Source organism: Rhincodon typus, chromosome 18 (genome assembly GCF_021869965.1).
Source record: "Rhincodon typus isolate 14 chromosome 18, sRhiTyp1.1, whole genome shotgun sequence".
Classification (NCBI taxonomy): Eukaryota; Metazoa; Chordata; class Chondrichthyes; order Orectolobiformes; family Rhincodontidae; genus Rhincodon; species Rhincodon typus.
The window spans coordinates 43004882-43020836 of NC_063349.1; the positions used below are offsets into that span (position 1 = coordinate 43004882).

At 42.8% G+C, this 15955-nt stretch overlaps 1 protein-coding gene across 1 annotated transcript in view; it reads left to right on the top strand.

The window, feature by feature from the left end:
- Window positions 1-15955, top strand: part of utp20 (UTP20 small subunit processome component) — a 104373-nt gene that overhangs the window by 61150 nt on the left and 27268 nt on the right. Inside the window, exons 27-35 of the mRNA XM_048607932.1 lie at window positions 1706-1845; window positions 2651-2739; window positions 4550-4824; window positions 5170-5309; window positions 5853-6009; window positions 7770-7868; window positions 8711-8878; window positions 11715-11881; window positions 12737-12884. Coding sequence (XP_048463889.1) covers window positions 1706-1845; window positions 2651-2739; window positions 4550-4824; window positions 5170-5309; window positions 5853-6009; window positions 7770-7868; window positions 8711-8878; window positions 11715-11881; window positions 12737-12884 — 1383 coding nt within the window. The remainder of the gene's footprint in view (window positions 1-1705; window positions 1846-2650; window positions 2740-4549; window positions 4825-5169; window positions 5310-5852; window positions 6010-7769; window positions 7869-8710; window positions 8879-11714; window positions 11882-12736; window positions 12885-15955) is intronic.

The window sequence follows — 15955 nt, forward strand, 5'->3', positions numbered from 1 at the left end:
AATCTACTGGAGTTTTTTGAGAGTGTAACTCCGTGAATTGATTGGGGAGGTCCAGTGGATGTGGTATATTTGGATTTTTAGAAGGCTTTTGATAAGGTCCTTCATAAGTGCTTAGAGGACACAGTTGAAACCCATAGGTTAGGGGGTGATGTATATTGACATAGAGTGATAATTGGTTAACAGATAAACAGTAACTAGGAATAACGGGTCTTTTTCTGAGTGGTAGGCATTCAGTGACTAGTGGAGTACCGCAAAAATGCTTGGGCCACGGCAGTGCACTATATATATAAATGACTTGGATGAAGGAACCAATGCAACATTCCCAATGATGGCACAAAACTTGGTGAGGGTGTGAGTTGTGTGGAGAATATAAGGAAGCTTCAGGATGGTTTAGACAAGTTGAATGTGTGGGTAAACATGGGGCTGGACAGTCTAAATGTAGGGAAGATGTTTTCCCTGGCTGGTGGGTCTAGAACCAGGGGACACAGAACCAGGATAAGGGGTATACCATTTCAGACTGAGATGAGGAAAACTTTCCTGTGGAATTCTGTACCACAGAAGACTGTAGAGGCCAGGTCACTGAATGAATATGTTCAAGAAAGAGATCAGTTTTTAGATTTTAAAAACATCACAGGTTATGGGGAGAAAGTGGGAACAGGGTGCTGAGTTGGATGATCAGCCATGATCATATTGAAAGGTGGAGCAGGCTCAAATGACCTTACTTTAGTTTCTGTGTCTCTATGTAAAATAAATTGGAGCAGGATTAGGTCATTTGGCTCATCAATCCTGCTCCAATGTTCAACGTGATCATAGCTAATCTGGTTATGGTCTCAGCTCCACTTTCCTGTTGACTCCTTTGTTGCTCAAAAAACTATCCTACTCAGTCTTGAATGTACTTAGTGACCCGTTCTTCACTACTCCCCATGGAAGTGTTTTCCACACAACCCCCTCAGAGAGAGAGAGAGAGAGAGAGAGAGAAAACAAATTCTACATTTTTGAACTGTGACGCTAGTTCTGGACTCCTTCCATAAGGGGAAACATTCTCAGCTTTCACTCTCTCAAGCCCCCTCAGAATCTTATATATTACAATAAGATCATCTCTCATTCTTCTAAACTCCATGGAGTATAGGCCAGATCTGTTTAATCGTTCTTCATAAGACAACCCTTTTCATCCCAGGAATGAACCCAGTGAACCTTCTCTGTGCTGCCTCTATTGGAGGTATATCCCTCCTTAAATATGGAGATTACAAGTGTATACAGTATTCTAGGTGTGGTCACGTTGATATCCTGTACAATTGTAGCAAGACTTCTGTGCTTCTGTACTCCATCCCTTGCATTAAATTCCAGCAGAACTGCGCTGCACTCCTTTCAAGGCAGTGCCTCCTTGAGAGGAGGTGCCCAGAATGGAATGCAACCACTCTAGAGGCACAGGCAGAATGTGGTGCAAATACAGCAGCATTGGTGGACAGAGAAAATTAAGTGTTAACATTTCAGTTGAGTGAGCTTTAGTCAGAATGAGAAGAAATCGGAGACGAGCATCAGCATTTACAGAGCCAGAGGAAAGTGGGGCAGTTCCACTAGAGGTGATTTGACGAGGGCTACATATGACTCCAGTGTAACTTTCAACTAAACATGAGATGGCTTAAATGGAATGTTTCAATTTTGTTTCACTGTGTTCTGCTTATCTTTTCATGACATTCCCTAGTATGAGAACATGACCACGGCATCTGTGGAACTTGTCGGAGCTGCCTGCAAGCATCTCTCATGGTCACCATATATTTATTACCTTAAATGGTATATTCACGTTCTGCAGACGGGACAGATCAACCTGAAACTTGCAGTCAGGTGTGTATGTGGAATAGAGTCCTGAGTGATGATTGTGCCAGCAAGCTAATGAACGGTTCATCTATTCTGTTTTTTCACAACACGCCAGCTCTCGTTCAATCTGAGGCTCATTCTTTTTAAATATAGTGATCAAGATGCACAACCCTGTCCAGAATAAGGCAGCCCATTGATAGTCCACCACTTTGTGTGTTCACACCCTCCATACCGGCGCACAGTGGCAGTGGTGTGTATTGTCTATGTGATGTACTGCAGAAATGCTACAGCTTTCTCAACTGCACCTTCCAAACCCACAACCTCTCCCATCTAGAATGATAAGGGTAGCAGTACATGGGAACACCATCACCTGCACGTTCCCCTCCAAGCCATTCATCCTCCTGACTTGGAAATGTAACATGTTTCCTTCATTATCACTGGGTCAGAATTCTGGAACTCCTTCACAACAGCACGGAATGTCCTTACACCACAAGGACTGCAGCAGTTCAGCAGGATGGCTCACCATCGCTTCAGAATGCTCTCAGTGCAGAAAGAGACCATTCGGCCCATCGAGTCTGCACCGTCCCTCTGAACAGCATCCCACCCAGACAAAGCTGCTCTTTGGAGCCCACTCTAACCCTGAATGTTAGTATATTTCACTATTTTGTCAATGACATGTGACACTCTAAACTGAAAATTCTATTAGTGCTGTGCATTATCTAGCACTGCCCTTAACTAAGGATGTTAAATCTTGTTCATTTTCAGTCTTAACTTTTGTATTTTTCGAATACTGCTTCTGTGTACTTATTCCAGTTTATTTTCTCTCCTACAGTTTGCTGCTTTCTGTGTTGCAAGCCTTTCACTTTGACCCAGAGAGCCTGCAGAAGGAGTTTGGAGCAGTTCAGATGAGTGAAAATGAAAGTACGAGCCTAAACTGTGACTTTTAGGGTGGGGTTTCTGCAAAGAGTACACAGGGTGGGACACATGGGCTGCATGTTGTACTGTTTGACGAGAACATCCTTTTCTGCTCTCGCTATTCTGTCTCATTCTTAGCGGATTCCAGTTTCCCCATGCATATTTGTATAACCCTCAGGGGAAATCTCCCATGGGCAAATGTAATCAATCAATGTAATCGATCAATGCGATTGATTGGCAGATGGAACAGGGTAGCCACCTAATTCACATCAAGGAACGGAATTGCCAAGCAATGAGCCATTCTTCAGCTAATTGGTTGTTAGCAGAGCAGGGCAGATCAGTTGATAATTAAAGTACTTGTAGTGCTAGCAGGAACAATAGACCTGGGCCAGACTTCACTTGGCTGCCCTGTGAATGTAAGTTGTCATTACTAACTGGTTATGATGATTCTGGGTGAAACATGATAAACTCCTCCAAACTGGAACGACTGGCAGAATCTGATCATTTCAACCCAAAGGTGTGGCTGGGCAGTGCCTTACCCACAGCTAGTGTTCAAAATTGATGCAAACTCCAGTGAAAGTTGTAACTGTAGTTCATGAGCTTAAAATTGTAAGCACGGTTTCATTCAATTCTGCCTGGACTGCAATAGTATTTCAGTGGAAATTGGGTGTTGAAACTCCAAGCCATGCATAAAGAAGTTAATCTCAGTAATACTGACCATGAAACTACTAGACTTCTCTAAAAGCCTACCTAATGTCTTAGTGGTAAACAAACCTGCTGTCCTTACCTGGTCTGACCTATATGGGACTGCTTTCTGATATGGGGATGAGCAAGCCACTTAGGCACATTCAAGAATGTTTCAGAGATAGTAGGAACTGCAGATGCTGGAGAATGTGCTCATCTCTAATTGATCTCAAGAATGTATTCTTGAGATCAATTAGAGATGAGCAAATCCACAAAGAGTTTTCCTAATGGAGATCAATGGCGCAGAGTCCATGACAAGACTTTGGAGGATATAGATATGGCAATGAAATGGGCAGATAAGTGGCAGATGAAATTCAAAGCAGAGAAGTGTGGAGTGATTCGTGGGTTGCTAGGAAGAACATGGAGAGAGAATATAAAATAACAGTTATAACTCCATAGTGAACGCAAGAGCAGAGGAACCCTGGGTGTATATGTGCAGAAGTCATTAAGAACAGCAGGACGGAAAGAGTGAAAGAGTAATTGAAAGAGTGGTTAATGATGCAGACTACATCCTAGGTTTATTAATAGAATCCCGACATTGCCTCCTGGGGATCTCCACCACAAAACTTGGGCCAGCTTGACTTGTTTCCTGTCACTCAACCAATTACCTCATCAAAACTCTTCAGCAGATTGGTTAAACACTTTCTTCTTAACTTTGCATTTGTCCATGTGGCTAAACTGTATTCCCAAATTATTGCTTCTAGATGCTTCCCCACCACAGAACTTAGACTAGTTTTCTCTCACTGTTGCTACGACTGTGTGGAGTTGAGTGGATAGCAGAGATAGATTGAAAGTGAAAAAGATGAAGGAGGAAAATGTTTAGAAGGATACATGGATTGAATGAATCTGTGTGGGAGAAGGTTCACATGGAGATAAACAACAACACAGTCGAGATGGACAGAATGGCTGATCTCTCTGATTTCGACTTACTGTGTTGTCCTGCAGTCCAGATGATGCTGTCATAGTTTTGTAGCCTGGTTGTTAAGTTGACCTGGCATCCACGTAGGTAGTTTTTTTGTTGACTGCACCCTTCACCCTGTGCTGACCATGATCGTCTCACTGTGCCCTGTAGATACAGAGAAAGAAGATGAGGAAAATGTGGCTGAAGCCATGGAATTGGAAGATGATGCTGATGAAGTGAAGGAAGAATCTGCAGAAACGTTAAATGAAGATAGCACAGTGTGTGAGGAAGGGACAGCGGGAGAACAGCTCCCAGTGAAGCAGATGAAGAAGCCCATAGCCCCTCAACCCAAAAATAAACAGGAGCTGGAAAGTCTGATTGACCACATCCAAGTGACTGTCACCCACAACATCCTGCCTAAGCTGCAGAAATGCTTAATTGCAAAGGTCTGTAGGTAAAACCCTCCAATAAACTTGCAAACTCTCACCTCTTTACCTATGTCTACATGTCACTGTCTAATTTCTCCCCTTTCTCACACTCTCTCTCCCCTTCCCCTCTCACTCCTCCTCCTCCTTTCCAAACCCCCTTTCCGCCCCCTCTCTGTTCCCACCACCACCCCCCGCAAGCTTGCTGTCCCTCTCTCTTTCCAATTGTCATAAATCTCTCTTGTTCCCTGCTTTTTGTCTCTCTTTTACCTTCCATTTATCTCACGCCTACACACTCTTGCCCCTGTCCCTCCAGCCCCCTCCACCTAACTCCACCATCACTTGAGTTTATTTCATTGTTAACAGGTTCAAAGAGATGAGCAGCACAAGTTGGTGAAATCAAAAATAGTCAATGATGAGGAGTTGGTGCGAATTCCACTGGCTTATACAATGGTTAAACTGATGCAGACTCTTCCCAAGGAAACCATGGACTCCAATTTACCAAGGTATTGCTACACAGCACTGACTAAGAATAGTTGTATTCACAGTGGCGTTGGGGGATTAGGAGGGGCCTTGTCTATTCAGTGAATAGGGTTTATTTTTCCTCTTTATCTGAGTCAGCCACGTCTCTGATTCACAACATTCCAGGTTCAAGTCCATTTCTGGGATTTGGGTGTAATACTCATCGTTGACACTCCATGGCAGTAGGTGCTGCATTGTCAGAGGTGCATCCTCAGGATGAGATGTTAAATTAAAACCCAGTCTTCCCCCACTCAGGCAGATGTGAAGATCCTGTGGTACTATTTTGAATAAAAGCCCAAAAGTTATTCTCAGTGTCCTGGCAATATTTACCCATGATCTGTTCACAACAAAAAAGCAAACGATTTTCATATTTTTGTTTGTTGGAGCTTACTGTGTATAAATTAGCAGCCACTTTTGCCTATGTAACAGCAGTGGCTAAGCCTCATTGACTGTAAAAGATATTGAGACATCAGGTGGTCATGAAAGGAGCTACATTAACAAAAATCTTGCTGGTCTCCTGTTCACAGCATCCTCATCAAAGTCTGTATGCTGCTGAGAAACCGGGCGCAGGAGATCCGAGAGGTTGCTCGCAACACCCTGACTAAAATCATTGAGACTTTGGGCCCAGGATACTTTCTGTATCTTCTCAAAGAGATGCAGTCAGCTTTAACCAAGGGCTATCAGGTAACGTGTTGCAGTTGAATGCCATTGAATGTCAAGGGGCAATGGCTATGTTTTCTCTTGTTGGAGATGGTCATTGCCTGGCACTAGTGTGGTGGGCATGTTACTTGCCACTAATATGCCCAAACCCGTGAATTGCCCAAGTATATAGTATTTGCAGCCCAAGTATAAGCCATTCAGCGCAACAACTCTGCACTGCTGATTGTGCAACACATGAGCCTCCTCCAGCCCTATTCATCTCACCCCACTTCCATATTATTATATTCCTTATGTAGCAGCCTGCGACTACTCAAGTGAAATAAAAATCACTAAGAAGGGAGGCCAGAAATACAGGCACAGCAACTGAAATAAACGGGGCATCAAAATTGGCCAAATTGCAAAGTATGATGGGATTGCCTGAGCCAAGACAGACACAAGAAACAATTTGGCCTAGGGACAAGTCTGGCAAGATCCAATCCGAGACAATTGAAACCCGAGAGGCACCGGAACACATCCGGAAGTGTGAAAGGGTAACTCAGCCCGTCCTGACAAATAACACTACATGCATGGGGCAGACAGGCCTGAGTAAGACAAAAGGCCAGGTGTATGTTCTGGGATAAAACTAGACTTCCAGGCCTAAGAACATACACATCAAAGGGGTCACTGTTAAGTAAGCCGTTGAGAGCCATTAGCAGCATTTCAAGATGATAAAGCCAATTAATTTGATATCCCTGATTGGTCAAGTCCTTGGAAAGTTATGGAAGGTAATCAGGAGAGTATAGGAAACCAGCTCAGCCGGACTCGGGGACCCCACTCTCCAGGCTACCCAGAGGCATGTCGGGATACAGCAGTAACCAGAGCAGGCTGCAGTCCAACCAGACAGAGAATCAACCTGTGAAGGGAGGAACAGACTGAACAATTTGACAGACCAGCAAAGTTTTGAGTATCTGGGAAGTATTTTAAGTTTCTAAAGAATCAGATAGTTAGCAATGGAGTTGTTAAAAGTGTAAAATATACCTCTTAACCTTTGTTATCTTCAAATAACGTTGTGACCTGGTTCACTGACTGCAGACCCATGCTGTGTAGTCCTTTGCTAAGGTGCCTGGGTAAATTAATATTGTGTACACTGGTTGAAGAGTCTGCGGGATCTTAGGGACATCCTGTTCCAGACAGCACTTTCTCCTTCATTTTTCTCTAGCTTTCCCTTAAATGTATCTGTCACCCACCTCAACCACTCACTGGTCAACGTGCAAGAATCGATTGCCCAGATAATGTGACAAACCCAGTTTGAGGTCTTCCAAATATTGACAGCAAAGTTTCCTTTTAATTGGGATATACTTGTCACTGGCAAGGCCAGCGATTAATACCCATCCCCAGTTGCTGTGGGGCACTTGCTGTTGAGTTGCTATCTGAACCACTGCGATCCTTGGAGTGTAGGGACACCCACAGTGCTGTTAGGGAAGGGATTCCAGGATTCTGACCCAGAAACGACAATATAATTCCAAGTCAGGATGGTGTGTGGTTTGAAGGGGAACTTGCAGACAGTGTTCCCTTGTTCCCTCTGTCCTTGTCCTTCTACGTGCAAAAGGTTGCTGGTTTGGAAGGTGATGTAAATGAAAAGAATTGGAATGAGAAAAGAGTAAGTTTTGGTTCGTATTATCGATATTCTCTCATTGAATTACTGAAGTTGTATTACGTTAATGATTGAGATATAATGCACTCCCAGTTCCAGAACACTCCTGGTAGTTTCAGTTCACTGAGCCTCCTCTTTTTTACCTTGCCAGGTTCATGTTTTGACCTACACAGTCCACATGCTGTTAAAGGGTCTCATACCCAGACTTAACAGTGGCGATTTGGACCCTTGCATGGACGTTCTCATTGGGGTAAGGATTTACTCTCAGAAATGATTAATGCTTTACAGATCATTGTGTACTAAAGAAGGAAACAAAACCCACCTTTTTCACCCTCTGAATATCAGAAAGTGCTTTAGAAGCAGTGAAGTAATTTTTTTTGTTGTAATGTAGACAATAACAGTTGCCACTTTATGCCCAATGAGCTGCTGCACCAATAGCAATGTAATAAATTACTAGATCATCTCTTTTAGATGTTGGTTGAGGAATAGATATTTCATGAGGATTTAGGGAGGAGGAATTACCCTAGTGCTTATTGCAATAGATCAGTCTGCATTCGTTTGAGAGCACAGAACGAGCCTTGATTTAACTCCCTATCTGAAAATCAGTGACAACATAGCCCTCCTTCAGTACTGAAGTCTCAGCTTGGATATTTTCTAAGCAACCGACTCGGATGTTATGATGCAATGCTGGAGCACGTGGAACTTGAACCCAGGCCTCCTGGCTGAGAGGTAGGAACACTACCAATGTGCCACAAGAGCCGTCTAAGTCTCAGCATTGATCGTGGGCTCAATTATCTGGTTTGGGACTTGTACACACTTTCTAACTGGCCTGAAATGCTACCAACTGTACCATAGCTGACACCACCTCAAGTATCAGTCTTAACTGTAACAAATTTATTTTTTTTAGAAGATGATTGTTCAGTTTATTATTCTGGTGTTAATCCTAAATTCCATTACCCTTTTCCACCCATGTTCTTTGAATCTCTTCAAATATTTATCTATTTCTTGGTGATGTAATTAATTAAAAAATACTATGCTGAATTCTAACGATCTTATTATCAGTGCAAAATAATTCTCTCTCTCTCTGTCTAGATTTTTAATCACGAACTATTTGGTGAAATTGCAGAGGAGAAAGAAGTGAAGGGAATTATAAGCAAAGTGATGGAAGCGAGGAGAAGCAAAAGCTACGACTCCTATGAGATTCTGGCTCAGTTTGTGGGAAAGGCACAAGTTACTAAGCTGATCCTTCCACTCAAAGAGGTGAAGTCAATGTTCCGTTTAGCAATACGCACCACTAACTTTGAAGAAATCTGGCCACAAAGATCTAGCAATCTCTAAAACATTTATGCTCCCTTTCTCCCAGCACCATTTTGAATCTGCTGCCAAGTGAAGCAGATCTCCAGGTGTCCAACAGCACTGAGGTCATCAAGCAGGTTAAGCAGCCAATTATATTGAAGTATTTTCAGACAGCAAACCAGAGAGTCAAAACCACCAAATCACTTTTTATTTTTAAGAAATTTGCAGATGGTGAAATAAATGATAGTGACACCAATGTGGGATTAGAATCACTAAAACATTGTCAGTAAACTTGTTAAAGAGTTTTAATACTTTAAGAATATATAGATTTTCTTTGTCATAATGGAAGAATCTGACACCCAACAAATTTAAAATGACATTACAGAACCAGTAAAGATGGTTTAAGTAATTATGAACTTAGTACGTGGTTTATGAAAACAAGAGTTAAAACTGATACAACAAGATGCAACTTTGCTAGGTTTTTTAAAAGTGAGACAAATAGCTTCGCAGTAGAGGCTTTTGTTAGTTTAAAGATGTTTGAGTGATTGCAGACTGTGGGGTCTTCAACAACAATACCCTGTGGTAAAGTGTGGAATCACTGCTGGCAGATTTTGAATTTCCACATTGAAAGCTGCAGGAACAAAAGAATAACAAAGGCGAACACTGATGGCTTTGCCTTCATTGCTACCATAAAACCCAGACCAGTATCTCTCTGCTGCGTTTGCTGTATCATTCACTGGTGCATTTCCCTCGGTTGGTCAACGTTTATTGTGATTTCTCATTTGACCATTCCGCTTGGTCTCTGGTTGTGTCCCAGGCGTAATGAGACTTGAGGAAGACAAAGCATGTACTTCTGTCTGTTTCCAGAGCTAGTTTTTTTTTTCAAGAAACGGGCCAGCACAGGCTTTACCTTGAAGGGGACACTACTCCATATTGGGAATGACTGTTCAGGGACCCTCGCCCACTATTGCCGCCTGCCTTGACTTATTGGAAAGGATTTGCAGCATCATAATCAACCTGTTTGGCTTTGTTATAAATGGACCTCTGTATTTGGATAATTCATGTTTCTTAATGAACAGAAATTCAGTCATAGGAAGCAGATTGGTTCATCTTTCTGTTACGTTGCACTCTGATGGTCAATTCTAAGTTTCCTCACACTGTGGAAGTACCTCATTGGCTGCAAACTGCTTTGGAATGTCTTGAGGGCATGAAAAGATCTGTACTCATGCAGCTTCTGACTTTCTATTCAATCTCTGCTGTGGCCTCAACCCTTTCCTATGTCTGTAACCTCCCACAACCTTCTGAGATCCGGGATTTCTTTCAATTCCAGCCTCTTGTCTAACTTCCCCATCTTTACTTCTTTCACATCATTGGTGGCCTGAGGCCTAAGTTCTGGAATTCCAACCTGAAGTGCCTCTACTTCTCTCTGCTTTGTCAAAATTCTGCATAAAAACTACCGCCTTGACAATTAGCCACCCCTGCTGATGTCTCCTAAGATATGCTGTGGTAATGCAGGGTTAGATCCCACTATGGCTGCTGGTGGAATTTAAAATTAGTTGATTAACTTTCAATTATAAATTTATTGTTTTCACAAACAGTAACCATGAAACTGTAAATGATTGTCATGTAAACCAAACTATTTCACTAATGTTCTGTAGGAACAAAAATCTACCATCCTTACCCAATCTGGCTGACATGTGACTCCAGACCCACGGGAATGTGGTTGTCTCTTAACAGCCCTCTGAAATAACCGAGGAAGACACTCATTTTCAAGGCACTTAGGATTGGGTAACAGATACTGGCAGTTGGTTTGCCAGTAGATCAAGAAGATTGGTTTAATAGATTCATAAACGTCAACTGCACAGGAGAAGGCCATTTGACCCATCTTGTCCATGCCAGTCAACAAAGATCTGACTATTAATCCCATTTTTGAATTCTTGCCCCACACCCCTGACAATGCAAATGAATATCTAAAAGGTAAAGTCGTCATCGTCCTACCAAACCATAGGGTTGCTCTCTCATAAGAGAAAGAGACAGACAACTGGTGGTGGTTTAACCCAAGGACCACCAGAACCCAGGCCAAGGGAGAGGCTGAGAAAGAGAGTCCTTTATGGTAACCTCAGCCAGAGTGGGAATTGAATCCACGCCATTGGCATCACTTTGCATCACAAACTAGCTGTCTAGCCAACTGAGCTAACTAACCCTTTGTAAACATCAAGATACGGCTTAAATGTTTCAAGAGTTTCCGACTCAACCACTTTTTTAAGCAGTGATTTCCAAACTCCCACCACCAACGGGGTGAAAACATGTCTCCTCCGCTCTCCTCTTCACCTCTACCTCTTAGTGTAGATCTATGCCCCAATAACCTTGATCCCTCTATAGATACAAAACGTTCTTTCCTCTCCACCCTCGTAATCTCATTCTCCTCCATCAGGTACCGTCTCAACTTTTGCTGCTCCAAGGGAAAAAAACACAGCCTATCCAGTCTTTCCTCATAAATCCGAACCTCCAGCCTAGGCAGCATCCCGATAAATCTCCTCTGCAATGTCTGGTGCAATTACATCCTCCCTATAACGTGGTGACCAGAACTGCATGCAGTCCTCCTACTGTGACCTAACTAGCATACCATGCTCTGATATTCTGTGCCTCAGCTAATGAAGGCAAGTGTTCCAATTGTCCTCCATTGTTTTCTGACTGTGTTCCTATGAAGCACCTTAGGGCATTTTATGACAGTGTAGGCACACTATAAATGGAAGCTGATATTGGTGCAGTACGGTTAAGTGATATTTTACATTTTCAGATCTTAGAGAATACAACCATCCTTAAGCAAGCTCGCAAGGTTCAAGAAACGTTTCGTCGCATTGTGTCTGGTCTGTTACTGAATAAGGAAATGACAGCCGACTCCATTCTCTTATTAAGCCATGGTCTGGTGACAGAGAGCTTACCGTTGATGGCACAGAGAACCAAGTGAGTAATCATTCATTTGAATGACTATTTGAGTGAATATGGCAGATTAAAGTGTATATTGAGACAGTATGTTACGCTGATCGAGGCTGGTGTTAGTTGTGAGCGATCAAAGACTTACCCCTCTGCTTCTGTACCTTCCCCTGTTTCAGTTGTTAATCCAGGTCACTTTAAAAGACATAATGGTCTCTGCCCCTTGGCCAATCCCTGAGGCAAAGATTTCCACGCTCCAACTGGCCTCTCTGCCAAGGCGTTCCTTTTAGTCCTTCTTCCTGTAGCCCTGTACCTTGAAGAAACATTGACTCAAATCTCGATGTTCAGAAATAAATGATTGTTTTTGCTCCTGAACATTTGATTAGCTTTTCAGTATCACTGCGTAAAACTACCCGCTTTGGAGTCAAAGGGGTCCTGGGTTTCCCAGCCTTCAGCTAGCACCCACGGAGCGAGGTTTAGTCTGTGCAGCAGCTGGGTGAGCTGCATTTGTGCAGTATCCAACTATGTTAAAATATAACCGCTAACAAGAGTTAACCAGAATGTGACGAGTCAGCTCAAACTCACTAGTTAAACCCATCCCTGCATTTGTGCATATTTTATGAGTTGATGTTTTGTCCAGATGGTTTTGGTAAATGTTGGTTGACGGTAAGTGGTGAGAATGTGGAATGCAGTACCGTGTGGACTGTTTTAGGTAAATAGCACAGATGTCCTTAAAGAGAAATTAGATAACTGCTCAAGGGCGAAAGAAAGGTGCCTGATGGGCTGAGATGAGGAAGAGTTGGGAGGACGCTTGTCTGGAGCACAGACCTGATGGGGCTACATTCTCTATGTTTCTTTATAACGCTGCTACATGTCACTTTAAAGAGGTAAACACAAGAAACCTGAAGCCTCCCGCATTGAACTGAAGCCCCAGAGTTGCCTTTTGCTGCCCCCCACCCCAAGCCGTCAGGGTGAGAAAGTGGCCACCAGCGCCAAGACCAACATGCACATTCTGGTCGATACAGGGTTGAGGGTAAGTAATCAGAGTTTCTGCTCATTCATTGGTTTCTGAAATGCATTATCTTCCTATTTGGACACAGGATGCAGGCATTGCCGCCTGGGCTATTTATTGCCTGCCCCTAGTTGCTTGTGAGTAGGTGGTGGTGAGCGGCTTTCTTGAACAGTTGGAGCCCGTTTGATGTGGGTTCACCCACAATGCTGTTCCAGGATTTGACCCAAGGACACTGATGGACCAATGATTTATTTCAAAGTCAGGATGGAGTGTGGGGTTGGGTGTGCATGTGTTTAGGGATGTGTTCATTCAGAATGGCTGTTGAAAAACCCACAATTCCTCTTTGGTTATTAATTTGCCAACAATTGCAAGACCATACATTTTACCTAATCCGATTTACTCTGAGGATGTGGCATAGACTTCTCAACCTATTGTAATCCCTCCAATATTGTTCACATTGTGAGGTTATGCAGGGCATTTCCAAAATTTTGACTCAACAGGGACCAAGGAACAAGAGGATATGTTCAAGTCAGACTTGGTGGTGATGAGACTTCCAATAGCTTATGGATAATGTCCTTCATGTTGTATAGGTCATGGAGCTCGGAGCTGAGCACTTGAAGAGGAACAGGAAAATGTTTGGAATTATACTGCGGCCATAAGGGTTAACATATGAGCAGTGGTTACGAAGACTAGACTTGTTTAATTTAAATAAATGTGAAATGCTGCATTTTGGACAGGCAAATCAGGGTAGAACTTATACACTTAATGGTAAGGTCGTGGGACGTGTTGCCAAACAAAGAGACCTTGGGGTGCAGGTTCATAGTTCCTTGAAAGTGGAGTTACAGGTGGACAAGATAGTACACTTGCCTTTATTGGTCAGTGCATTGAGAATTGGAGTTGGGAGGTCACGTTGCTGCTGTACAGGACATTGGTTAGGCCACTTTTGTAATACTGCATTCAATTCTGGCCTCTCTGCTCAAGGTAAAATGGTGTGAAACTTGAAAGGGTTCAGAAGAGATTCACAAGGATGTTGCCAGAGTTTAAGGGTTTGAGCTTTAGGGAGAGGCTGAATAGGCTGGGGCTATTTTCCCTGGGGCATCAGAGACTGAGGGGTGATCTTATAGAAGTTTATAAAATCATGAGGGGCACAGATAGGAGGAATAGCCAAGGCCTTCTCCCCAGAGTAGGGGAAGCCAAAACTAGAAGACATTGTTTAAGATAAGAGGGGAAAGATTTAATAGGGGCAACTTTTTCACAGAGGATAGTGTGTACATGGTATGAGCTGCCAGAGGAGGTGGTGGAGGAAGTTACAATTATAACATTTAAAAGGTGTCTGGATGTGTATATGAATAGGAAGGGTTTAGTGTGATTTGGGCCAAATGGTGGCAAATGGGACAAGATTTATTTCGGATATCTGGTTGGCATGGATGAGTTGTGTTGAGTTGTCTGTTTCTGTGCTGTACCTCTCTCTGACTGTATGTACACCCTAGGTTTTAGAACATTAATTGAATTGAGAGTCTTATGGTGGTTGCACATTTGCCAGAGTAGCTGATGTGATGAAGTCCAGTTTGCTTGTATCCATATGTGATATGCAGTTCTTGGCTGACTGTTATTGGCAGGAAGTTAGCTGGGGAAATTGTAACATTCAGGTTACCTTGATTACTCAATGCAGTACTTCCTTGGAACAAGAGTGGGGCTGGTTGTGAGATTTTCGATAGGCCATCTAGAACAATTCCATGGTCAGTTTCAGTCAGATAGTTGGAGTCAATTGCATAATAGTAGTGGAATAGGCTCCATGTAGGAAAAATGGTGCAGTTAGCTGTACTGATGAAAAGGCAATTGAAAGTCACTGGCTTTGTTTAGTTGGGGCTCAGGAAAAGGTCCCAGGATCAGTTTGAAAGCTCCATGTAGTTAGGATTGGCGAGAAGTCTTGGGGAAGTGGCATTAGATGGTCAGCTTCAGGGAGTTGAGGTTCTGTCCTGAAAAGGGTGCTCCTTATAGGCAGGCACTGATGATTTAGGACTCAGTAAAGTTCTAGGAGTCAATAGTTGCTGCCATGTGTTAGGGTTGGGACTCAGGAAGAGTCCTGGGAATGAGCAAGATTGGAACTTTGAGCATCCCAAGGGGATTACAGTCTTAGTGCCAGCTACCTGTCTGTAGACAATCTGGAATTGTGCCTATGAGTAGGTGCAGCAGTGCAGTTTGAAAAATCCAGAACCTTGGTTGTACCAGGGAAGGAGGTTCATGTACCAGAACATGAACTAGTATCGAGGCACTCCGCAATGGAATGGCTTTTAATGAAGTTCTGAATTTAGACAAGCCTTCAGTGGTGAAGAATTGAAATATCTTGTGAAATTTTAATGGGATTTGGAGACTTACAGGCTAGGTGGTTTTCTGAAAAATCTGTGAAATTAATCTTGACTATTTCATCTGCTCTGTGAGATGTTTGCTCACTGTTTGTCCATTACCCATATTTACCTCCTGTTACTTCTGGATGCTAGAATATAAGTTGCATTTACATTGTAGATTGTTTTGTTTATCTAACTTTGTTTAGTGATGTTTATTGTTGCTTATTCAAAGCAGTGGAAACTTGTGGCTTTATTTTCTTAGTAAGTAGCTGGGACCTCACACTCTTGTCTACGGGGAAAAAAAAATTACTAATCTCCAACCAAATTATATATCAGAGGATAGTAGGGGCATGCAAATAAAAATTCAAAATTTATTTGGATTTTTGTTGGGCAAGGTTTTAAGGATTGTGGAATCAAGTCAAGTGAATGGAGTGGAAATACAGAACAGCCGTAATTTATACAGGAGGGATTGACTGGCTCATTGCTGTTCCACAACCTGAAAGGGTTGTTGAATTAATCTTGGAAAGTTGCTCTAGTCCTTGCTGTTGATGGTACACAGTGCAGCAGCAGTTGCAAGTTGGGTACCGATTGAGCAGACTGACGTCAGTCGGATGGAGTTGTAATTCTTGTGCGGTGTGCTGAAGTAGTGAAAATGGAGCTGAATAAATAGAGATAGTAGGAACTGCAGATGCTGGAGAATCTGAGATAACAAGGTGTAGAGCTGGATGAACACAGCAGGCCAAG